Source organism: Pelodiscus sinensis, chromosome 1 (assembly GCF_052426305.1).
Source record: "Pelodiscus sinensis isolate ZL-2025 chromosome 1, ASM5242630v1, whole genome shotgun sequence".
NCBI lineage: Eukaryota > Metazoa > Chordata > Testudines > Trionychidae > Pelodiscus > Pelodiscus sinensis.
In genome coordinates, this window is record NC_143052.1 from 104,168,406 (window position 1) to 104,193,504 (window position 25,099).

At 46.5% G+C, this 25,099-nt stretch overlaps 2 protein-coding genes across 3 annotated transcripts in view; both read right to left on the bottom strand.

Annotated features, from left to right (window-relative positions):
• Positions 1–25,099, bottom strand: part of BRAF (B-Raf proto-oncogene, serine/threonine kinase) — a 568,039-nt gene that overhangs the window by 147,840 nt on the left and 395,100 nt on the right. The window lies entirely within an intron of this gene.
• Positions 1,825–12,287, bottom strand: MRPS33 (mitochondrial ribosomal protein S33). Of its 2 annotated transcripts, XM_075939861.2 has the most exons (4): positions 12,131–12,235; positions 6,473–6,521; positions 5,274–5,529; positions 1,825–2,265 (listed from the first exon to the last, which is right to left on the bottom strand). In XM_075939861.2, exons 3-4 carry the CDS (start codon positions 5,486–5,488, stop codon positions 2,160–2,162), a joined length of 321 nt encoding a protein of 106 aa, XP_075795976.1. In that variant the 5' UTR covers positions 5,489–5,529; positions 6,473–6,521; positions 12,131–12,235; the 3' UTR covers positions 1,825–2,159. The 2 variants fall into 2 exon arrangements, with proteins under 2 accessions (XP_075795976.1, XP_075795966.1); XM_075939851.2 differs by lacking the exon at positions 6,473–6,521 and having other exon boundaries at positions 12,131–12,287.

Sequence of the window (25,099 nt, forward strand, 5' to 3'; positions counted from 1 at the left end):
AACTAGTTGATTATTGCATGCCCGGGAAGACACCATAAAATAAGAATGAACAGAAGATACACATAAAACCTCATGTACAGTAATACAGAACACTAGAGCTGCACAAGGAATAGATGGTACACTGCAGAAACTATATCTTTAAATAGGATTGGAAATATAAAATTGCAACCCTAATATGACTTTGAATATACAAACCCTCACACCAATTTCTATTGGGCATCTCCAGCTGGAGCATACCTATCAAGTTATCCCCATTCTCAAATGCATGTAATATAGATACACACAATGTAAAATCCATCACAGGGGGCAAACTCTTCCCTATGTATGTTCCAGGTTTTGCAGGTGTTATTTTAGTCAGCGCCTCTGGAGTTTGAAGGCTTGCTCTGTAGTGCATACTTCCCATCAGGCACACAAGCCTTTTAGCAGAGGAGGGCCAAGTTAATTCACTTACCACATCCATGAAGGCAGCAAGGGAGTACTGCTAGCAGTGCATTGTGTGAGGAAAGGGAGAGAGCTGTGCCTAAAGGCTTGGATGAGAAGACATCTGCATCTCAAGTGGGAAGAGAGCCATAAATATACACTTAAAACACAGGGAGCAGGAGAAACAGATGTGGATGTATCTTCTGTTGCTACACCAACATGAAGGGAAAGAATAGGCAGGAAAAGACAAAAGAAGGGTAACGAGACACATAGTTGCTAATTTGGATAATGCTGCAGAATTCCCAAGTCACTCATAAAAAAAAAAAATTCCCCAAAACCTGAGTACTCAGACTTAGTTAAAACAGCATTATCCATATTACCTACCAATAAAGGTGCTCCCAATACCAACGAAGAGTTGATTTCTTCACAGAATCTATATACATTTTGTCCATCTGTAACTGTTTGTTCAAGAACTCCTCCTAAAAGGTAAGTGCAAGGACCACCAAATTTGGTATACAGCTTCCTCTTATCCTAACTTAAAGCAAGGTCAGGGTTTGATTATGCCAAGACAATGGGATGTGCCTGGAAGCTGATTCCATTTTATGAGAAACAAAGGGAGGGGTCTGATAGAAGGGAATTATATTGTGGAATGACCATGGGTGGGAGCCAGTGCCCCCACAGGAAGCCACTGGCCAGCAGCAGCCAACACCCCAGGCTAGACTGGGGAGTATGGGTGGGCAGCCTGCATGGTCCTCCCAGGTCCAGGAGGCAATGGTGGCTGGGATGCATGGCCCCCGCCCCTAGGGAAAAGCTGGTTACTGGGGCACACCCCTTTCCTCCCCCCTGTCTGGCACCACCTAATTCAAGGAAAAGCCAACAGTCAGGGTGCAGAGCCCACCCCGGGCTGGACCAGGGCAAGACTAGGTAAGTCTTCTAATAATACATACAATGTGTTTACAGACAAACAGCTTGTCTGATCTCCTTTTGAAGTAAAATATATCTAACAGAGGAATTCATTGGTAGGGTCCAGAACTTGGAAGCCATTTAGAATCCTCACACCACAATTTCTATCATCTGTAGATTTAATTACACACACTACAATGAGCCTGCTGTGGGCAGGGAGAGGACCAAAAAGTGCCCTTTAGTGCATAATGCAAATTAACTTTTCTATCATTAAATGAAAGCAACCAACTAGGTAAAGGGCAGGGCTGGTATAAATTGATCTTCCCAGCTACATAGTAGCAGAAGGCATAATTCTTACCAAGTTGAATCAAACAGCAAGGGGATCAATATAAGCAGATACAATGTACTTAATGAATGAAAGAAGGTAATACATACAGTATTTGGCAAAAGTAAAAAGCCAAAGAAACAAGTACTGAAAGCAGCAGAAGTTTATGGCAAATATGTAGTCCAGTTTTTTTTTATTACGGACTCAGGTAGAAAGGCATAGCAACAAACCCCAAAATCATCACCACCATGGGTGCTGGTACATACTGAATTATTTCCATACATACAGTTACTGGTGAAAAAAATCATCCCTCCAACTCTTGAGCGCTCAGAGAGACCTAGTTAAAACAGAGTTCAAGTCAGAGTTTAATAACCAGGAGACTGCTTATGCCCCTTCCCTTGCAGCTATTAACTCAGCTGCATACAAAGCCACCTCCTGGCTGGGAACAAAGGACTAGGGTTGCTTTTGCTCTGACATTTCCAAAGTAGTCTATTGAATTTCCAAAGTAGCATTATTTCTTCTTGGTAGCTCTCTTTCCTTCTCCTTTCTTGGGCTTTCCTTTACCACGGAGCTTCTTCAGTCGTCTCATCTCTTCCTTAAAATCTTGATGTTCATCTCTAGTTGGAGAAAAGAGAGGGAAGAAGGTTAAATTTAACTCTTTCCAAAAGAACAAAAATACACTGGGGGGTTCCAGTGGCCAATATGTCCCACTGAGAATGGAAGATTCCCACTTTCAAGAATGGGGAGATGTACACAAAACAGAATGAGACCTGAAGTAAACATACATCATGTACATTATCCTAATGCAGAGGTAGGGAACCTTTTTTTTTTTGGGGGGGGGGGGAGAACACTGATCCATGGAAAAAATCAGTTGGGGGCCATACACAAGTGAGAAGAGGGGAAAAAACCCTCACTGTGGCCCCCAAATGAGGAGAAAGACACTTCCCTTACATACCTTAGTCTAGAGGGCTGCAGCCCAGTAGATTCTGTGTGCTTCAGTCCCATGGGTGGGCAACAGGAGGACTGGAGCACCAGCGCAGGCTCCCCAATACTTGGGGAGGGGGGGAGCTGAGCCTTGGGGCCTGGATCCAGGCAAGCCAAGGGCCACATCCAGCCCCCAGGCCTGAGGTACCCCACCCCATCCTAATGTATTTTACTTCAGGAATCAAACAAACCACCACCAACAAAAACATGATATTTTGCACTACAGCAACACCTTCTGTTTAAAAATCTCCAAGTACTTAAGGAATTAAGCTTATCACCAACATGTGAGGGAGGACATGTTATTCCACTTTCAAAGGTGCGGGAAACTAAGACTTACGGGGAAAGGACTTGTTCAGAGTCACAGCAAGTAAGTGAGGGAAAAAGAAACAATATGCATATCTCCTGGCTTGCAGTCCTGTTGTTTATCCAGTGCTCTCCAGCCCCCAGAGCCATATTTATTCCTAGGCAAGTCTGATGGTTATTGAGATGTGTTAGAGAATTAAGCCTATATTGAATCTCAGTACATTTACTGTTAGCAAAATTACTGCAAACACAGAATAATTTGAAAGACTTGCTTTGGTATTTATGGAATTAACAAGATTCATTTGTTGCTCATAAAAGGTATATATTTCTTACAATGTATTTACTGATCCATTCTGCTAAAATGGGAATAAAAAAAGTGAACAAGAGATGAAAATCAGAATTTCCCCTCTCCAAGCTAGCTCAGAAGTACAGTTCATATGTTGTAATGCCATACAGACTCAAGTTAGGGTCATTAGCTCTTGAGAAGAGAGGCAGGGTGGGCTATAGTTATATCTGGCTTTGTCTCAATTGATTTCACTGATGGGTTCTGGAGGAACCTATATCAGTGGGATCTTTATTATTTATCTGTATTATCATAGTGTCTAGGAGTCCCAGTCATGATGCAGGATGCCATGCTAGGTGCTGTAAAAAACAGTCCAAAAAATGAACAGGAGTGGGGATTGAAAGGACAGGAAAAATACATCTTGAAGAACCCTTTGAATAAATTGCAATTCACCTTCCATCCAAATGTAACTTAGTAGTGGAAAATGGGTAGCAGCACCTGAAACTTGTCTAAGACTGGTACACTGATATGTTTAATACTTCCAAAAAGTATATGAATGATTCTTAGATCTCCTCGATCTCCGCCTATCCGTATCTAACATCTACTGCCGGCCACATTTGTTTCTGAGTAGCACACCTGAGCACTGAGCATACATAAAAAACATGACACTTACAGTGCATGGTTACAGTTTGGCTTTTTGTGCCAAGTGGAGGGTACTTTATGATAGTGGTTATCAAACACTTTTTAATATATGTTTAAAACCATTATAAATGTTGTAGGCAAAGTGGGATTTGGGATGGGGTTGACAGCTCATGATCTCCATGTAGTAACCTCGCAACCCTGACAGGTCCTGTCCCCGCAGTTTGAGAAACCCCTACTCTAGGATACATGCAGGAAATGCCTGTATGGTCACTATACCGTACTAAACAATAGAAACAAAGCCTAACTATTAAAGAAGCTCCTACAAATTCCATGCCACTTGGCCAAAGCAAGGGCTGCATTTAATTTCCTCAAAAAACATCTACAAGTAATCAATTCAGTGTTTTCTTATTCAAAATTGTAATACTTATTTAGCAGCTTGAATATAAATGTTTCTAGTCAATTTTGTCCTCCTATATTTGGAAAACAATTTTCTTTCACTTCCGATGGTTTGAAGGTGACCTAGTTTTTTAAAACGTGAAGAACTACCAATCACCACTGAAGGCCTCTCTCCTAAATTTCAAGGATAGGTGCTGAAGTAGTCAGAAGCAGGATATTGGTGTGTTAATATGCTATCTATCTTTTGCAGCTCCTTGAAAGAACAGCCCAATTACTGCTTTAACTTCTGACCTGCAGTCAGACTTCATACCCATCATTCATCAGATTTGCAAAGCAATGACTTCTTGAAGCAGGAGTGGGGAACCTTTTTTGGGTTGGGGGCCACTGAACCGCAAGAAAAAAAATCAAATGAGAGAAGCAAAAAACGTAAAACCCATCGTTGCACCCTCAATAACATGGCTCCTGACTGAGAAGGAGAAAGACACTTCCCATGGTCCCCTCGCACATCGGCGCCTAGCAGGGCCCAGGCCAGTAGATTCGGAGTGTTTCAGCCCCACAAAGAGTGGAGGGAGGCTGGAGTACCAGCACAGGTTCCCCAATGATGTGGGAGGAGCACTCAGCCTCAGGGGCCAGATCCAGACAAGCCAGGGGCCGCATCCAGCCCCCAGGCCTTAGGTTCCCCACGCCTGACTTAAGAGTTAAGGCCCCTACCCCAAAGAGCTAGAAGAAGCATGTCCCATCTTTACACGCAATTACTTAACTACTCCCATTGGTCTACAATCTTTTGCCCAGAAAAGGCAAAGTGCAAGAGAACAACCAACCAAGCCTCATTTTACTTTAGTCTTCCCACACCAAACAGCAAAAAAACCAAAAAACCCTGCTTCTTCTATGCAGAGCGGCTATCTTCTGAATGGCGTCATTTTAGTATTTCTGCTGCTGTTTTAACACAAACGTAAGAAAATCCACAAGTCCTTGTTGCCCAGTCCATCCCTCCCCCATCCCCATTACACACATTACCTGTAGAGGCCAAAGAAGCGGAGTTTCTTCATTAGCGCGAAGTAGGTGTTGTGAGGGGGATACCAATCGTAGACCTCCTTCCGTTTGGCAAGAGGCTGCTCACTGAACAGCTTCACTACTTTCATGGACTTACTGTCTGTTGGCCTGACAACTTCTCCAAATATCCGGGCACTCAAGCGGGCCATCCGCAAGGCATAATTGGAAAGAGCAGACATCTTCAGGCAATGAATGGACACGCACACACATACACACTTTCCTACAAAAGAAAGAGAAAATACTCCAGCTCTTGGAGATGTTCCAGTATCCTAAGCATTTACCAATATGATCCTGTTTTCAACCCTCACATCACACTTGCAGTTCACATGGGATGAGGGGCATGCTTGAGGCTGCATTTCTCATTGCCACACAGCTGATGCCAATGTCATTGTCATAACTATAATACACATTATGTACCACTTTTAGCACATACAAGGTTTGTCAACCCTATTAGTTTACTTTCTAGTATACATCTCACAATATAGAGACATCACTTAATTTAGTAGTCTTTGCAGAGAAGCTAGGGATTAAATGGCATGGAGACTCAGGCCAACATCCTCAAAACGCTTTTAGGCACCTAACTTCCATTGATTTCTATACAATTAGGAAATTAATACCTCCATTTTTTTCTCCCAATCCTCATCTCTTTGGATTTTATGCATGTTTTCATCATAACCATGTTTTCTGTCCAGTTCTCTCACATCTCCATTTTTCTTTGAAGCACTTCCCCATCTCCCTCCTCCAACTCTTTAGCACACTTCCCTCCAACCAAAGACAGTAGGATGCTTGTCCCTCACCTCTGCTTCTTCAAGCAGCCAGATGGTATCTTTAGAATATAAGACGCTTTCAGAGTATCAACTCTTAGCCATTGTTGCTAGAGCAAGAGCAATTCTCTCTTCCCACCCAAAAGATTCTTTTGACATTTTTCTTCAGATCTCTTCCTCTCTACACATTTTTCCCTCCCCATTTCTTTCCTCATCTTTCTTCCTAATTAAATTTGTTCTTACCTACAGAATAATTCTTAAGCTGCTACTGTTGACTTAATGAAGTTGGTAACCCTATTAGTTTCATTCTACTTGCAGGGAATCAATGGAGAAGCAGCTAAACAAGATGAGACAAATGAGAGAAGGAAGAGAAGAACAAGATGAACCCTTTTGTCTTGCCTTTATCAGTATATTGCTCCTCTGATACTCTAGTTTATAGCTGTCAATCCTACAGAAAGAGAAACAAAACATACATAGAAGAGAATTAGATCTGCTTTTCTATATTAGTGCAGTCAGCTGCAATGGGGAAGAATTGTATGAGGCACAGAGGTACAATCCTTGCTTGAAATATTCCTGGTGGTGAAATTTTAGCAACTTATGTTTTACAGGGGAAAAAAAAAAACCCAGCAAGCAAATGGTCTACCAGTGCTACCAGACCATTTGCTTGCTGTTTTTTTTTCCTGTAACAGACTAACTCGGCTACCCCCTGAAGCTCCTATGTCTTACAGGGTTAATGAACAATTTCATTCTGGATTCCCATGATCCTGTTATACAGGCAGTCCCCGGGTTACGTACAAGATAGGGACCGTAGGTTTGTTCTTAAGTTGAATTTGTATGTAAATCGGAACTGGCGTCCAGATTCAGCCGCTGTTGAAACTGACCAGCAGCGGCTGAATCGGACACGCCTGGGCAGAGCTGCCGGGGTGCTGCTGGGTTGGTCCCGCAGCGCCGCTCCTCGGCGCTACTGGACCAACCTGGCAGCACCCCAGCTGCTCTGCACCAGGTGTTCCCAAGTCAGCCGCTGCTGAAACTGACCAGCGGCTGACTACAGGAAGCCCGAGGCAGAGCTGCTCTGCCCCGGGCTTCCTGGAATCAGCCGCTGATCAGTTTCAACAGCGGCTGAATCTGAACGCCTGGGACAGAGCAGCTGGGGCGCTGCCGGGTAGGTCCCCTCAGCGCCGCACCTCGGCGCTGTGGGACCAACCCAGCAGCCCCCCCCAGCTGCTTTACCCCAGGCGTCGGTGAGAAAAGCCTGGTCTGCTGGGGGGGGGGGGGGGGGGGCGCACTAGCTGCCCCCTGCCAGCAGACCAGGGAGACGCGGAGTGGCTTTTCTTGCCGTGGAGGACGCGGGCGGCGGGACTGCGGTGCGTCTCGGCGGTCCCGCCGCCCGCGTCCTCCGCGGCGAGAAAAGCCGCTCCGCGTCTCCCTGGTCTGCTGGGGGGAAGCGCCCCCCGCGCCGCCAGAGGCGGCGACAGCGGCCCTCCCCCCCCCGTTCATAACTAGGGGTTTGACTTAAGTTGGACTGACGTAACCCGGGGACTGCCTGTACCTTCAACCCCCCTGTGCTGCCCATACCATGCCTGTTTGGTGAATAGGGATGTTTTAAATCTCTAGAGCTTCTTTCATGAGCACTAGATTGACTTTAAGCACTTGTTCTCTTTTAAAAGCACTTCACAATGGCATCCAGAAACCAACAACAGAGTCGAGAGGAACATAAAATATTAAAGAGATGTATAAAAGCAACAGTGAAACAATCAGGAGGACAGAGCCAAGCAGAGTTAATTAAATGAATTGGAAACATTTTAATAAAACTATCTTGAAGTAATATTACCCCACCTGGGCTTCTACATAGTGGAGGAGCTGGTACATAATCACCTCCTTAGGTTTGATAAGGTGCTAAATAGCTAGATGAAACAAGGGGAAGAAGTGAGTCTAGCACACACATAAAGAAGTATTCTGGGTCAAAAGAGAATATGAGAACCACCACAAAAGGAGGGCAAGCAAAGTATCAGAGGCTTTAAAGCAAAGTAGTATTCTTAGGGGAGAACAGAGCAGCTCTGGAACAAATGCAGTCAAGCAACTCAGTTTATCATAACTTTACAATGTGTGGCCCATGGTTAACTTAAGCCTCTCCTATGCTACAGTGACTATTGTTCTCCCGCAACTGGAGAACATCACAGTGCCATCCTGAATCACTGACCCTTTCTAAACAGATATGCATTTGTAGGTCATACCTGAAAAGGAGCAGGAGACTCGATTATTATTATTTTGCTTTGACCACCACCTGCATAGATACCAATGCACTGTACTGTTCCACAACTAACCCTCTCCAGTCTTCTTTTCACATTGTGCCAGGAGAGATTAAACCACTTTTAGCTCCCAGAAGGTGAAAGACAACAGACCAATGATTAGGGATGTAAATGTATAATGGTTTGAACAGTTAAGCTTGGGCTTATTGGTTACCATCCAGGGTTATACCCAGGCTTCCACCCCACTCCTGGGGAGCCAGCTGTCACCCTGTATCAGGAGCGAAAGAGCCGGCTGCTGCCCCACACTGCAGGTGTGTGTAACCACTGAAAATATCAGTGATTACACAATTATCTGTTTTTAACACTCCTACTAGTGATGGGCTTTTAATTTAATAGCCTCTATTTGGATATTCTTAATAGCTTAATCCATGGTCAGAGTCTTTAGCTAATCCTATCCAATCTAAGAATACCCAAGAGATTAAACAGGTAAAAGTTGAAAACTCCCACAAAATGTCAGAAGAGCTATGCAAACAGATTTCCTCCAGTGACCTGAATTTCTGTGAGAAGCAGATGGAAAGTCTGAACATAGTAAGTGAAAGATAAAGGATACTGTAGTTTTTGCTCAGTAGGAGCTGGCCTGATTTTAAGAGGGTTTGAATGCTTGTAGCTCCCATTCGTTTCAATTGAATTTGTGAGTATTTGGCATATCTGGAACAGGGGAGGGGCAGGGTTTCACTTCTCTCTCTTATTTGTACATAGCTCAACTCTTGTTTTATAGTCCTCGGTATACTTCTGAACTTCTTTGTATATCTGACAGGTATACTGGCCTATGTCTCTCCCATTTTTGCTCACTAACAGACTTGGGAATTGTTCCCTTTCCCTCTTTAGAAGTTACTTCTGATTTTCACTACAGAATAGGAAAGGAAAACAAGTTCAACCAACAAGCAAAATGTGTAAGTGCAATCAAATTAATCAGCCACTATTAATCTCTTAGCATTATTAAGGTCAAACTGGGGTGGAGGGTAGGACACAGTCTGAATTATGAACAATTCAAGGGAAAATACCATTTTACTAATATCTAATGTCAAAATAAGTTAATCAGAAACCAAACATTGCTACCCAGCAAGGAGCATGCAAAGACATTTCTGCTCATTTCCACTTAAATATAATGTTCCTTCAATATATCATAACACAAAATACGGTAAAGGAAAGTAAAAGTAATAGCATTTACTATAGAGCCATCCTAGGGAGCAAGAGACTTCCACAGCAGAAGCAGCTAGCAACAGTAGCCAAGCTGGCATACACTTCTGGGTGATAGTGATGTTATCAGACAAAGTTAGCAGATTAACACTGAACTCTGTTTTCGATAGGTTGTTTGCCCTGACCATATCCCACTCCTTCACTGTCCTTCCCACTCCTTTTCTTGTTGAATGCCCGGCTATCCCCCTCTTCTGCTCCTACTAACTCCTCCCCTACTGCTTCTCCCCCTTGCTCCACCCTGGCATCCACAGTAATTTTTTAAAAAAGACTTGCAAGCCACAGGATTAGTTCTCCCTTATTAATATAATTTTTAACTTCACAGCAACTTCAGAGAGGCAACAATGCAAGAGGACTAGAAGCAGAAAAGTGATCCCCAACAGCAATAACCACCTCTCTCCTTTCAACAGCTTCTGATAAAATATGAACTAATTTCTAATGTTACATTGCTACCCATTTTAAGGACACTACATTGTTTTCAAGTGCTTTCCATGAAGAGGAAGGACACTAGCATTCTAGGTTGGAGGCATTGATTAGATTTTGCCAAACAAGAAGAATAGGTTTAGGTTACAATACTACATTGTAACAAAAATGTCCCCACTAGTTTTATTTTAAAAAGTCAAGATTTTTTTTTTAAATTAACAAAACATTTTTAATATTGCAGCATCCAGAACTCTCAATACCTTAATGCAGCTGTGGGGAACCTTTTTTTGGTCAAGGGCTGCTGACCCCCCCAAAAACATCAGTTGGGGGCTGCTCACAAGTGAGAAGCAAAAAATGAAAAAAGACCTCAAATCCTCAGCCCCTGACTGATGAAAGACCCTCCCCACATTCCCCTCACACACCAGAGTTTAGTGGGACCCAGGCTAGTAGATTTTGGGTGCTCCAGCCCCGCAAGGGAGAGGGTAGAGATGGAGATGGAGCTCCAGCATGGGCTCCCCCATGCTGAGGATGGGACAGCCCTGAGCTTTGGGGGCCAAATCCAGGCAAGATGAGGGCCACATCCGGCCCCCGGGCTTTAAGTTCCCCATCCTTGCCCTAATGGATGCCATAGCAAGCACCAATTGCAAATGCCTGCAGTAACTACTAGGAAATCCCATGTGGGTGGGAATCACTTGTATAGAACAAGGGGACTAAATTCACCCCCTACACTAGGGATGTAATAGTGTAGTCAATTAACTGATAAGCAAAAGTTTATTCATTAATGCTATAGACTATACACATTTCCTCTACCTGCCCCTCCCCCCCAACCAGTAAATTTTTTAGCAGATTGGACAGCAGCCCAGCTCAGTCCCAGCTACCCCTGCTATGGCTCTGCATTTAAAGTGTATTAGGAGGTAGGCAGCCCAGCTCACTTCTGGCTCATGCCTGGTTCGGGAGCTCAAACCCCAACCGCTGGACTGAACTTCTGCCACCCTGCGCTGCCTCTGTATCAGAAGCAGCAGCGCAGGATGACAGTCAGCTGGTCTGTGAGGAGAGCTGGTTTTTAAACTGTCTCCCCTCACAGATCAGCTCCTGCTTGGTACCCAACACCGCTGCCTCTGATAAAGAGGCAGCAGCATGGAGTGGCAGGGGGCTCCTCTGGAGTGGGGCCAGAGTGCTCTGGCTGCTGACCTCACCCCCAAGGACTAAAGCAGTGGTCCCCAACCTTTAGAGGCTGCCGGGCGTCAGGGGGCGTAACCGTTCGCCTGCCGGGCGCCAGAGAGCGGGGACACATGCACGCCCTGGGGCGGGCGGCCCCCCCATAGCCGCGTGCTCGGGGGCGGGGGCCCCCCCGCAAGCACCGTGTTCCCGGGGCTGGGCCCCCCCTGCAAGTGCCACACACCGGCGCTCCCTCCAAATGCCACGCACCCGGGGCCGGCGCCCCCTCTTCCCCCAAGCGCTGTGCGCCCAAGCCGGCGCTCCTCCTAAGCGCTGCGCGCCAGGGGCCAGCGCCGCGTGCCCGGCGCCCTCCACCCTCCACGCACCCGGAGCACGAGTGGCCAATTCGTGGTGCTCCCGGGGCCGGCGCTTACCATGCGCCCGGGCCGGTTCCGGCACAATGCATGCACCACATGCCCGGGGCCAGGCCAGCCCCGAGCACTTGGCGGGCACACACAAATGGCCCCGCGGGCACTGTGTTGGGGACCACTGGACTAAAGAATAGGCAAATAACAAATAAATATCAGTTAATTGAATAGTCGATTAACCTCATGAATTTTTAACATCCCTAGCCTCCACTAAGGTATGCTACAGTTAGAGATGGCATGCTCTGACATTGGGATTTTATATGAAAGGACTTTGTTTTATACAGGTGCCTATTACCCTCCCTTGCCATTTTTCACACTTGCAGTCTGGTCACTCATGGGCACATCTGGCATCCTCCACAGCGTGCAGACAAGCGTCTCCTCCATCCCACCCAACAAGCACGGGAGCCCCCTACACAACAACATGTCTCATTCCCAGTTACTCCACAGCACACAGCCCCCCCCTTCGCCCCCCACACACACACACACACACTGGAGCCCCCCTTGCAAGCGGTCTCCTGCCCCCCCTGCTTTCCCCTCCTCACCTCTCTGCCCGGGCCCTCATGCAGCCGCCTCTGCCCCGGAAGCGTCCCCCGCTAATCGCTCCGGGCGGCCACAGGGAACCCATAGAGCGGCGGCTCCCTGGACCCACCTCCTCCCACGAGCTTGATTTAGCAGCGCGCGCGCACGCGCACTCTACTCTATGGACGCTGCCATCTTGGGGTCCTCCCCGTCTGTGGCTGACGTCACTGTACGGCGGTTGTGGCAGCGCGGACGTGGGGGTGGAGGAGGGGCTGCTAGTGCTCCCCCACCCCCGCGCGCCTGCTGCGGGGTCACCCGCCTGGCCTCGCATGGAGCGGTGGGGGAGGGGAGCGGCCGGTGCGGGGGCGCGCAGGGCAGGGAGCCGGCGCCCGGGAGAGCGTTGCTAGGCAGCCGCTGCTGCGGGGGGCGGGCGCGGTGCCCGGCTGCTGCGCTTTCGGTGCCTTGCTCGATGCTCGCTCCAGGAGCTTCGCCCTCCCCCCGGCGCCTGCCAGTGGCGGGCTTGCAACAGCCGCCTCAGGGAGCGGTTAGTGAAGGAGCCCACATATGACGCAGGCCCAGACCCCCCCCTCCCCCACAGCATGATCCGGGGCGGTTGCCCCAGGCCTCGCGCTTTTGGAGGCCCTGTGGCGGCCGCCCCAACTGTCCTGTGTAGGGTTGCCAGATGGTTTAACAAAAATATCCCCCCCCCCCAAAAAAAAAAAACACCCGGAAAAAATTCTGTTGGGAAAATAAAAGGGGGAGACCAAAGTTGTTCAGCAAAAAAAAAAAAAAAAAGAGAGAGAGCGAGAGGGCGCTGTGCCTTTAAATGGCCCCCATGCTACACACTCCTCTGCACCCACCAGACGTGGCAGGGAAGAATTGTCCCTACTGCACTTCCATTGGAGGGAAACAGGAAATACTGGACATTTCACATGTCCGGTATTTTCTGGGTGGTTTTACTGTACGGGGGACCTGAATACTGAATTGTCTAGGTGAAAACCAGACACCTGGCAACCCTAGTCCTATGGACAGGAGAGATCCTGGAGAATTAGGGGGCCAGACACTCTGGCAGCAGGGATCACACCTCCAGCTCTGGCGACTGGATAGTTCGCTCCGCCCCACCACCGTCTCCCGATCTACTGCGCTCAGCTTCTCAGCGGTGGCAGGAAGTGGAGCCTCTGGGTGCTCTGCTCCTCTGCTGATGTAGAGAAGTGAGGCACAGCGGGCTGGGAGAGCGGTGGGGCGGAATAGGCTGCTGGGCTCTTCAGCTCCTGCCACCCTCATGGTGAGTGCCAGGGAGAGGCAAACCCAGCTGCTGCTGCGTCAGGCCCCCATAATCCTCCAAACTGTGTTGCTTGGGGAAGGGGGTAAAGGGGCAGGATGAGGGTGGAGCAAGGATGGGGCTTGAGGAAAGGTGGATCAAGGGCAGGGCCTGTGGTAATGGGGGTTTCCGCAGCCCTAGTGCCTGGGACACTGGGTGGGGCGGGGAGGGGGGAGAGGGTTGCCCCAGGCCACATGCTCCCCTTGGGACTGGCCTGCACAAAACAACTGGCAAGGCTGCAGACCAGATGACCTAAAAGGTCCTTTCCCCTTTTAGTTTCCGTTTCTTTCAGTGCTGGTTGGTCTAGAAATATGCCCATTGTAAAAGTTCTGTTTCCGTTTAGGTTTTTATGCAGCATAATCACTGTGGTGTCTGACTGCTGAAAACTATCCTGCTTTGTTTCAAGCTAAGGGACATCTAGTTGCTATAACTCATGACTAAGGCAAGATTCAGACCCACTGGCTTCTGAGTGATCGTTATTCATTGTGCCACTGGCTCCTTTAGGAGGTAGTTCTGCCAGCTAGAAGGATTTTGCTCCTCTGGAGTCAAACAGTGTTGCCTCTGTCCTGCAAGCATGCATACATTTAGGGTACATGAACACTGCATAGCTATTTTAGGATATGCCATGTCTACACAAGCCACCTGTTATTTCAAAATATTTTTTGAAATAACAGGCATGCTATTTCGCCATTCCAGTAAATCTCATTGCACGAGGGATAAGGGATGACTCGAAATAGTGCATTAGTTTGAAATTTGGCGCTGTATAGGCGTGCCAAGTTTCAGAAAAGCTATTTTGAAATAGATTAAAATTGAGGTATGCAAATTGTGTATCTTATTTTGCATTTAGGGTGCTGTGTAAATGCACCCTCTAGCATGTGCACATTGAGTGGTCCTGGCGCAGGGCTGTGAATAAATTTAAGCATGTACATAAGTGCACAATTGGGGTATATATTTCTGTTTGCAAATCAATAGTTCCTTCTGTCAACAAAACAACAACCAAATGTTATTTTGTCTTAGATCAGTAATAAAGTGAAAACTTGTTTTCACATCAGTTTCTTATCCATTATTACTATTCATATACAGGCAGTCCCCGGGTTACGTACAAGATAGGGACTGTAGGTTTGTTCTTAAGTTGAATTTGTATGTAAGTCGGAACTGGTACATATTGTAGGGGAAACTCTAACCAAACATTTCTCCAGAGCTCAGTTTTATTCTCCCACACCTCACTTCCCTCAGTCCTTTATTCTCAAGCTGAGGTGTCTGCTGAGAAAAGCCGTTCCACGTCTCCCTGGTCTGCTGGGGGGAAGTAGCTAGTGCGGGGTTGCCTCACCCTGTTTGTAAGTAGGGATCCGATGTAAGTCGGATCCATGTAACCTGGGGACTGCCTGTATATATTAGTTATTATGGTAGCATGCATAGAGCTGTCAGGATTATGGCCCCATTCATCTAGGAATTATACAAACATACAGGAAGACAGTCACAATAATCAAAAAAGCACAAATGAAGTTTGCTCTTAGTGCTTGTTACATTGCACCTGGAAAGCAAGGTACGTTTTACAATCTCTGAAACTGAATCATCTGAGAAATTGCCTTTCTGACTTTAGCTCCCATCAAAAAGTTTAAGACCTGCTAATTCCTAGACTTTATGGGACTAGTGTAGGAAATCATCTATGGAGTACTCCTGATTGCAAAAGTTGTTCTTCCTGAGATCCTACCTATATTAAGTACAGTGATAGCTACAGTAGGTAAAAGTGCAGTAACATTAATTGTCTGTGGTAGCACGCAGTACCATTCTGACAGCCTAGCAGGTCTATTGCATGCTACTCATTCTTATAACAATTCATAGAATTGTTCACAGTAGTCTACATGTGATCATGCTCCTGTTTCTATGGTCCTAATTGGGTTCTGAGACCATTTACCATTTGCTAAGGTGAAAGGGCTGGAATGGAAGACTCCCACCATCTGGAACAATTGTTGATATAGTGCATGGGTGATCACTTGGCTCGTACTTTATTATCAGATCTTCTCGTTGCAGAGAGGGGCTCTCTGCTATCCAAATTTGAAGGAGACTTGGCTGATGGTAGTGACGATAGGAAGCATTTCTATGCCTTTTTTCTTTGGCATTCTTTCTTATATTCCTTGTCAACCTCCATTCCAGCACAGGATGATTGACACAACAAGATATAGGATGAAGAAAAAGAGGGGTTCACAAGGCTTACACTTCATGTTGTTCCTTGAAGTTGATGGTGTTCAGAGCACAGGGAAGAGCTATTTGTTTTTAATCACACTTTTATTTTTATTATTTATGTGGTATTAAATAAATAAACAAACAGTGGTGCACAAAGAAGGACATCTATATTTTGGTGGTTGAGTGGTAGAACAAGTGAATAGGTTCCCCTATTTAAGGGATCTAATGACATCAGGCAAGATGTGATTAAGAAATCAAGAGAGAGATACAGGTTTTAAAAGATACATTCAAGAACTTCCAAAGACTTCTGTGTTGTCAACATTTAAAACAGCATATCTGCACTAGAATGCTGAAGTGCTACACATGGACAACGTATGTTGCCATAACTTATGTCACTCGGGGTGGGAATAAACCACCTTCCTGAGTGGCATGAGTTGCACCAGCATAAGCATCGGTGTGCACATTGCTTTGTCAGTGAGAGAACTTCTACCACTCACGGAGGTAGTTTTTTTAGGTTGACTAGAGAACACTCTTGTCAGCATGGAGCACCTTCACTAGAGGTGCTGTAGTTGTGCAGCTGTATTGGTATAGCTGTGCTGCTCCAGTGCTATACCTATAGATGTGAATGAAGACGTGATGGGAGGGATTAATTTAAGAAGAGTAAAATTATTTGAGATCCAAAGTAAGAGACTAACATCATTTTGTGGCCTTTTCAGCACTCGGCCTATCAGGCAAGATCACAGGAAAACCAGGGACAGGAAGAAAGAGAACCATTACATTGGAAGTGTCATCAGATGGACTTGTATGCGAAGAAGAGTGAAAGTATGTTGACAGCAAAAGATGGAAGTTGGTGAGCCCCTACACTGGAGACATCACTTGATGAAGATGCAATAGTACAGGTGGTTTACTGACAAATCAAGTGACTTATCCCTGCACTGGACAGTTTAAAATCTAAATTAGACTGACCCAATGAGGGAGAAGATGAGCAAAGGGAGAGGGAATGGGAGTTACTGGAAGGTCACAACAAAGGAATATTGAAAGATAAGCTGAGTGTTAGGAATGTGACTTGTTAAAGCTTCCTGGGCTTGTGATTCTTAAGTAATATTTTTGGCTTGGACAATGTCTAGGATGAATGTTGGTGATGATGATGATGATAGGCGATCACTCGTTGCCAAGTATGATCATTTTCCATGGGAATTTGTGGACTGTCAGGTGGCTGATAAGGCCAATCCTTGAACTACAAGTTCTATTACAGTGAAGACAGATGTTTCCAGGTACAGCAGAAGGCTGTTGACCATGACTAGAAGTCAGTCTCTCCTTCTTCCTGTGCCTCTTTTCTTCTTCAGCATGTCAGTGAGCAAATTCAAAATGCAGGGAGCCATTGCATACGACTGGTCTCCATTTCGAGTGATCCTGGGCAAGCATCTCCCAAGTGTCAACATCAATGTTGCACTTCTTTAAGTTATCCTTTAGCAAGTCCTTATAACACTTCCGTTGTCCTCCCATGTAACGGTTTCCTTTCAGCTGAGAAAACAGGACCTGTTTTGGGAGGCGATGGTTTGGCATCCGAACAATGTGGCCAGTCCAGTGACGTTGCTGATAAATGGTCATTGTCTCAATACCCATGGTCTTTGCTTCTTCTAGAATGCTGATGCTAATGCACCTGTCTTCCCATTTCATCTTCAAGATCTTGTGGAGGCACCATTGGTGATACTTCTCAAGGACTTCCAGGTGAAGTCTGTAAGTTGTCCAGGTTCCAGACCCATACAGTAGTGTTGGGAGATTGACGGTTTGATAGACAAGAAGTTTGGTGTCTGTTCGAATGTCATGATCTTCAAAAATCCTGTGCCATAAACAAGCAAAGGCTGCAAGGGCACAGCTCAGATGATGTTGGATTTCTACATCAATATCTGCCTTGGAGGAAAGATAACTTCCACGGTAGACAAAATGGTCCACATTCTCCAGTGCCTCTCCATTGATTTTAATAGATGGGGTACATAGTACCTCATTTGGAGAGTGCTCATGGAACCTTTGGTTTTCTTGATGTGGAGGGTGAGATGAAGACATGCATAAGCATCAACAAACACATTCAAGATATCCTGAAGATCTTTCTCTGAGTGGGCAAAAATTGCATTGTCATCAACATACTGAAATTCCACGATAAATGTGGATATCTTACTCTTACCTTTCAGCCTGCTAAGCCTAAACAGCTTTCCATCCATTTTGTAGATGATTTCAACTCCAGCTGGCGGCTTCCCAGCACTTAAGTTGAAAATGACGGCAATAAAGACCACAAACATGGTTGGGGTGATGATACAGCCCTGTTTGATTCCTGTTTGCACTTTGAAAGGTTCACACTGGGAGCCAGTGCTGCTCAGAACAGTCGCTTTCATGTTGTCATGAAGCAACTTCAGGACATTGATGTATTTATCAGGGCACCCACTCTTCGAAAGTACAGTCCAAAAGATACAGCAAATCACTGAGTCAAAAGCTTTAGTTAGATCAATAAAAGCCATGTAGAGTGGTTGGTTTTGCTCTTGACACTTCTCTTGCAGCTGCTGTGCAATGAAAATCATATCTGTAGTTCAGTGACATGGGCGGAAGGCACTCTGTGACTCTGGTAAAATTTCTTCTGACAGGGGCAGAAGACAGGTTGCAAGGATCTGTGCCAGAACTTTCCCTGCAACAGCACGGAGAGAGATACCATGATAGATTCCATAGTCTGTTTTATCCCCTTTATAAAAAGAGAACAACAATCAAGGCATCCCTCATTTCACTGGGTATCTCATCTTTTATCCCAATTTTAAGGATAAGCAGGCTGAGGTGCCAAATTAACTCTTGTCCACCGTCTTTAAAGATTTCAGTGGGTATCCCATCTGGACCTGCTGCCTTGTTGTTCTTCATGTGCTTGATGACACTGTATACCTTATTCAAATTGGGAGGGTCTCCGAGCTTATCCCTAGAAGGTCGTTGGGGGATTTGCTCAAGAACTTCACCTGCAACCATGGAATTACGATTAAGAAGGTCTTCATCCTTTCCATAGATCATCACCTTATAGTGGTAGAGAGGCTTGCATGTTTCAGTGACCACTGAGAGTGATACTGCCTGGAGTTATGTACTCCGTTAGGGTCACCCATGGCAGAACAGTCAAGGATAAGGTTCCAGGCAAAGTGTGATCCAAGAAGTCCTCAATGGCAGAACAGACGGAGGATAATTGCACAATGGAGTTGAAACTGTTGTGTAATATTATAGTGGCTGTGAAGGCGGATGAAGGCTGCAGCAGACAGAGGATCTCCAATCATTGTGGTGTCCATGCCATAGGTTTCAAGCCCTCCATCTGTCAAGGACAGTGTTGTGACTGTTGTGCACCAGTCTCCTCACTTTAAAAGAAGCCCTGCATAGGCATCTTCCAGTTTTCGGGAAAACAACACCCGCAGGAGTCAAAAGTCTGGTGGCAATTAGCAAGTGACGATGGGAACGGGACAGTGAGATTTGGAAGTTCTTAGTTATAGACTGACCCACAGGTGGTGTGTGTGTGATTCAGTCATCTTGCTTGAGGATTGAGGCAGGTGGAGCATCTCGGCTGCTGCACCCGTGACTGAGCAGTCCTCTTTAGAACCCACTCTGCTCACCTCACATGGGGAGGGAGCTAGGAAAAGTGCCCTAAAAATAGTCTTGCCTCTTTTCCTCTTGGCTGGATAGCCTCATCCAGTAGGATCAGCACCCCAGTAGTCGAAAATGTAAGAAACTTTTAAACTTTGGATCCTGGAATGTACGTACCCTGATGGACAACTCTGATAGTGACTGACCAGCAGGATGTACTATCATTGCTTGTAAATTGAATTGTTTAACATCGATATTGCTGCCTTGTCCGAAACTAGAAGAGCCGATGAAGGACAGGTGAGGGAGGAAAAAGGAGGATACACCTACTTCTGGAAGGGAAAATCTTTAGATGAACTTCAGTTGTATGGAGTAGGCTTTGTTATTAAGAAGGTGTCTCTCTGAGCTGCCCGTAGGCATCAATGAGCAGCTTATAACAGTCAATTGAAGCTCACTAAAAATCAACAGGTAACTAGTGAGAGTGCCTATGAGCAAACAATGGATGCCGATGAGGCTGTAAAGGAAGACTTCTATTCTCAGCTGGAAACCATTTTATTGGAGACCCCTAAAGAAGATAAGATCATTCTTCTGGGGGATTTCAATGCACGTGTTGGAAGAGACTCAGACTTGTAGAAAATAATAATTGGGAAAGAAGGAGTTGGCAAAAGCAACTCAAATGGAATCCTGCTCCTGACCAAGTGTTCTGAACATGAACTTACCATCACGAACATTCTTTTATGACATAATAAGTTCAAAACATCTTGGAGACACCCACATTCAAAGCCCTGAGATCTTTTCGACTATGTCATAGTTCATGCTTGAGATCATAGTGACGTACTTCTCAGCAGAGCAATTATAAGTGCTTCTGGCTGCTGGACTGATCATCACTTCATTCAGTCCACAATGAAAATGAAGATCGCCCCCAAATGGAGGGTGCAAAAGAAACAGATCAGGCACAAGTTGAAGGTTCAAGATCTGAAGGGCCCCATTAAGCGTGACCACTTCCAAACTGTCTTAGAAGAAAAGTTTCCATCAGAGTTTCCGGAAGAAATTGAGGAACATTGGAGCTAGCTGAGAGCAGTGATCATCAATACCTGTGAGGAAATTACAGGCAGTCCCCGGGTTACATGGATCCGACTTACATCAGATCCCTACTTACAAACGGGGTGAAGCAACCCAGCACTAGCTGCTTCCCCCAAGCAGACCAGGGAGACGCGAAGCTAGCGCCCCCCCCGAGCAGACCAGGGAGACGCGGAGCGGCTTTTCTCAGCAGACACCTCAGCTTGAGAATAAAGGACTGAGGTGTGGGAGAATAAAACTGAGCTGGAGAAATGTTTGGCTAGAGTTTCCCCTACAATATGTACCAGTTCCGACTTACATACAAATTCAACTTAAGAACAAACCTACAGTCCCTATCTTGTACGTAACCCGGGGACTGCCTGTATTGGCTACCACACCAGACGGAATCAGGACTGGTTTGATGAGAATGATGATGAAATCAAGCAGCTCATCAGTGAGAAGAGAATGGCAATTTGTGCTTGGCAGAATGATGTAAATTACAAGACAAAGAGAGAAGCCCATGCTAAAGTGCAAATCCAATGAAGGCGGAAATCCAACATAAAACCAGAGAACTCAAGAACAAATGGTGGACTGAGAAAGCACAAGAACTCCTGCATTTTGTGGATATCCATAATACATGGGGTATCTTTAGTGCTGTTAAGGCTGTTTATGGGCCAGCTTGCCATAGCATGAATGCCTTTTGCTCAAAGGATGGAACCACACTTTTGAAGGACAATTAAACCATTAATTTTCATTGGAAAGAACATTCTACACTACAGGTTCTGACAGTTGGTAGTACAAAGCTGAGCACAAGACGTGAGCCTGGAAGAGGGGACTGAAGATCCATGAAGTTACATGGGACACAAGATCAGTGTTCTGAATATGGGAATCGTTTGTGGGAGAAAGAGATGACCAGAATACCAAGACTCAGGGTATTGGTAGAATAGAGCATAGGAAAGAATGATTAATTAGAGAGTATGGTAAAAGTGAAGGGCAGATCCTGTGTACAGACTCTCTGGCAATAACATTAATTATATGGAGTAACTTGTTTGATGATTAATATTTTTTGTACATTTTAATTTGAACATAAAGAGGCCTGGGTGATAGGACTTTGGACACAATAAGCCTGCTGGAACCTGTCAAGTCTATCCATTAGAGGGCAGTAGTACATCCACCAGTAATACAATAGATCTGTATGCCAGTTTGTTTGTGACTCAGGGATAGTCTCAATTTATTATTTTCATTTATGTTTAGAAATGAGTGATACATGGTAATAAATCCCAGGCCACTGTGGATGGACTAAATAGCCTAACACTATCAATTTGCTTATTGCAAGTAGATCTTGGTGTAGAACAGGGTGGAAAACCTAAGTCCTGGGGGCCAGATGCAGCCCCCAGCTTGCCTGGATCTGGCCCCTGAGGCTTGGGGCTACCCTCCAGCAGTGGGGAGCCTGCATTCATGCTCCAGTTCCCCTGTTGTCCCACTGTGGGACTGGAGTACACAAAATCTACTAGCCTGGGCCCCCGAGGCTCTGGTGTCCGAAGGGAATGTGGGCGGGGGGGGGGGAGGTGTCTCGCCTCAGTTGGGGGGCAATGTCTGTGAGGGTTTGGTTTTTCTTTTTTGCTTCTCACTTGTGTGTGGCCCCTGACTGATTTTTCTATGGGTCAGTGGCTCCCGACCCAAAAAAGGTTCCCCACCCCGGTGTAGAAGAAACACCTCTAAGACTTTTCTATATTAAATACTAAAAGATTGACTCAGTGTTAATCAGGTCCTTAAATAATTTTTGTTTTTCTTCATTTAAATTATTGTTTTGGCATGGGTCTGGGAAGAAGGGGTTCATTATGCAGGCTGCCCCAGGGAGAAAGGACAACTCTCATCCTCTCTCACCGCAGCAGCTTGTGGCCAGGTGAGAAGTGTTTGTCCCTGGCCACTGCAGCAGCCATAGTCAGGAAAAGGGTGCATGTCTACTGGCTGGGGACAGACAGACACAGAAACAGACAGACAAACTCTCTGAAATATATACAGGCAGTCCCCGACTTACGCGGATCCGACTTATGTCGGATCCGCACTTACGAACGGGGCTTTCTTGCCCCGGAGGTCGAGGTGGCGGATTGCTACCTGAGAGCTCCGGGGCGAGAAAGCCCTGTTCGTAAGCTGCTCCGGTGCCCCTGGTCTGCTGGAGACCGTCTCCAGCAGACCAGGGGCACCGGGCGGGTTCCCGCGCTTCTGAGGCTTTGCCAGAGCAAAGCCTCAGAAGCGCGGGAACCCGCCGCTGCTGCCGCTTCAGTCCCGGTGCCTGTGGTCTGCTGGGGACGGTCCCCAGCAGACCACAGGCACCCGGACTGAAGCGGCAGCAGCGGCGGTTCCCCACGCTTCTGAGGCTTTGCCAGAGCAAAGCCTCAGAGGCGCGGCACCCCGCTGCCGCTGCGGCTCTGCTCCCCGTGTCCCTGGTCTGCTGGGGGAGGGGCGCAGCTAGTGTGCTCCCCCCCCCAGCAGACCAGGCTTTTGTTTTGGACCCTGGGGCAGAGCAGCTGGGGCGCTGCGGATTGGTTCTGCAGCGCCGCTCTGGGCACTACTGGACCAACCCGGCAGCACCCCAGCTGCTCTACCCCAGGTCCTGATTCAGCCGCTGCTGGTCAGTTTCAGCAGTGGCTGAATCAGGACGCCTGGGGCAGAGCAGATTGGGTGCTCCTGGGTTGGTCCAGTAGCACCGAGGAGCGGCGCTACTGGAGCAACCCAGCAGCACCCCAGCTGCTCTGCCCCAGGCGTCCCCAAGTCAGCTTCTGTTGAAACTGACCAGCGCTGACTACAGGAAGCCCGAGGCAGAGTTGCTCTGCCCCGGGCTTCTTGGAATCAGCTGCTGATCAGTTTCAGCAGCAGCTGACTTGGGGACGCCTGGGGTTCTTAAGTTGATTCTGTATGTAAGTCAGAACTGGCGGTCAGTTTCAGCAGCGGCTGAATCTGGACGCCAGTTCCGACTTACATACAGATTCAACTTAAGAACAAACCTACAGTCCCTATCTTGTACGTAACCCGGGGACTGCCTGTAGTAGATAGCTGTCCCCTTCTCCACCCCTGTCTTTTGCTGGCCCAATAGGCTTATAGCTGTCCCAGTTCCCATCTTTGATCCTTTTCTGCCTCCCTGTGGTCATTTTACAGTATAACTGTCCCTGCTAGCAGAGCCTTCTCTTTCCATTTTATAAGAAACAATCACATTCCAGGCACATCCCATAGTCCTGGCAAACCCAAACCCTTACCTTGCATTAAGCTATGATAAGAGGAAGCTGCATACCAAATGTGGCGGTCCTAGCTCTTACCATTTAGGAGGAATTATTGAACAAACAGACAGATAGCTACACAGACAGATTCTCTCAAATATATAGTAGATTGAAGTGAAAAAATGTATTTTGACTCAAGTAGAGGGCTCCTTGGGGCATTGTGTTATTTTGCATTGAGTATCAACTGCTGTCTTTTAAAAATATTATTTCTGAATTTTTTATGGTTAATGATTAATGTTGTTAATTTGTGAAGTTGAACTGGGCTGTCTTCTCCACTGATTCACACTAAGCCCCGAGAACAATTAGTAATTCAACTCCCATTATGGAGAATGTTTTGTACTAAGAGGTGACAGTCTTTGAGTGAGGTAATATCTTTTATTAGGCCAGTAGTCTTTGGGTGGGTGTTTGAAGCATGTCATGGCTTTAAGATAACTTACTGAAGTCAGTGCTTCAGAAAGAGGTGTGGTTACTGTCTATGTTTCACATGTGGATATGAATGCACACCATGTGCCTGAGTTTGGAAGTTTTTCCAAGCAGTGTCTATTGCAGAGGTGGGGAACTTTTTTGGGGTCGGGGGCCGCTGACCCACAGAAAAATCAGTTGGGGGCCGCACATAAGTGAGAAGATAAAAACCCCAAACAAACCCTCACAGATGTGGCCTCTAACTGAGAAGGAGAAAGACACTCCCCGGGTTCCTCTGCTACACCAGAGCGTAGGGGAGCCCAGCCTACTAGATTTTGTGTGCTCTAGCCCTGTGGTGGTGTAGCGGGGGGTGGGACTGGAGCACCAGAGTAGGCTCCCCAATGCTGGAGGGGAGCCCTGAGCCTTGGGGGCCAGATCAAGGCAAGCCGGGGACCACACCTGGTCCCCGATCCTTAGGTTCCTCACCCCTGCTCTTTTGACTTGAATGTGCACAGTATCTTCCCTGACTAAGGCTATAAGAATCCTTCTACTAAAATGCAATAGGTCCAAAGCAGAGTAGAAGGAGGATGGGTAATGGAATACAGACTGGACCCACACATCTCGAATAATCTCCAGTTGCAGTAAATAACTTCGTCCTCTTGGAGTGCTGATCCCTATGTGTATTCCACACGAGTCTCTTGCATGCACTGGTAAGTGTGGAGGTGGGTGTGAGGAAGCTGGTAGCAGAGTAGAGCTGCCTGAAATACAACCACTCCTGTTGCATCAGCAGCTGCTGCTTGAGTCAGGGTGTAGTGTGCCATAAATGTGCAGACAGCTCGTCAAGTTGTGGCTTTGCAAATGTCCTGCAATGGAGATGTTTGATAAAGATGATGTGGAGGCTGCTTGTGCTCACATGGAGTGAGCTGTGAGGCTCCCAGGGAGGGGAAGCTTTGCTACTCGATAGTATTCTGTTATGCAACCCAGACCCAGTTAGAAATTCCATGTGACGATATGACTGGGCCCCTTGACCTTTCTGCTATCGCGACAAAGAGTCTTCGAGATTTCTAAACTACAAGACAACGATTTGCATCAAATTTTTGCAATATTTTTTTAGTGGTTACAAGAGTGAAGGAGGACAGGATTGT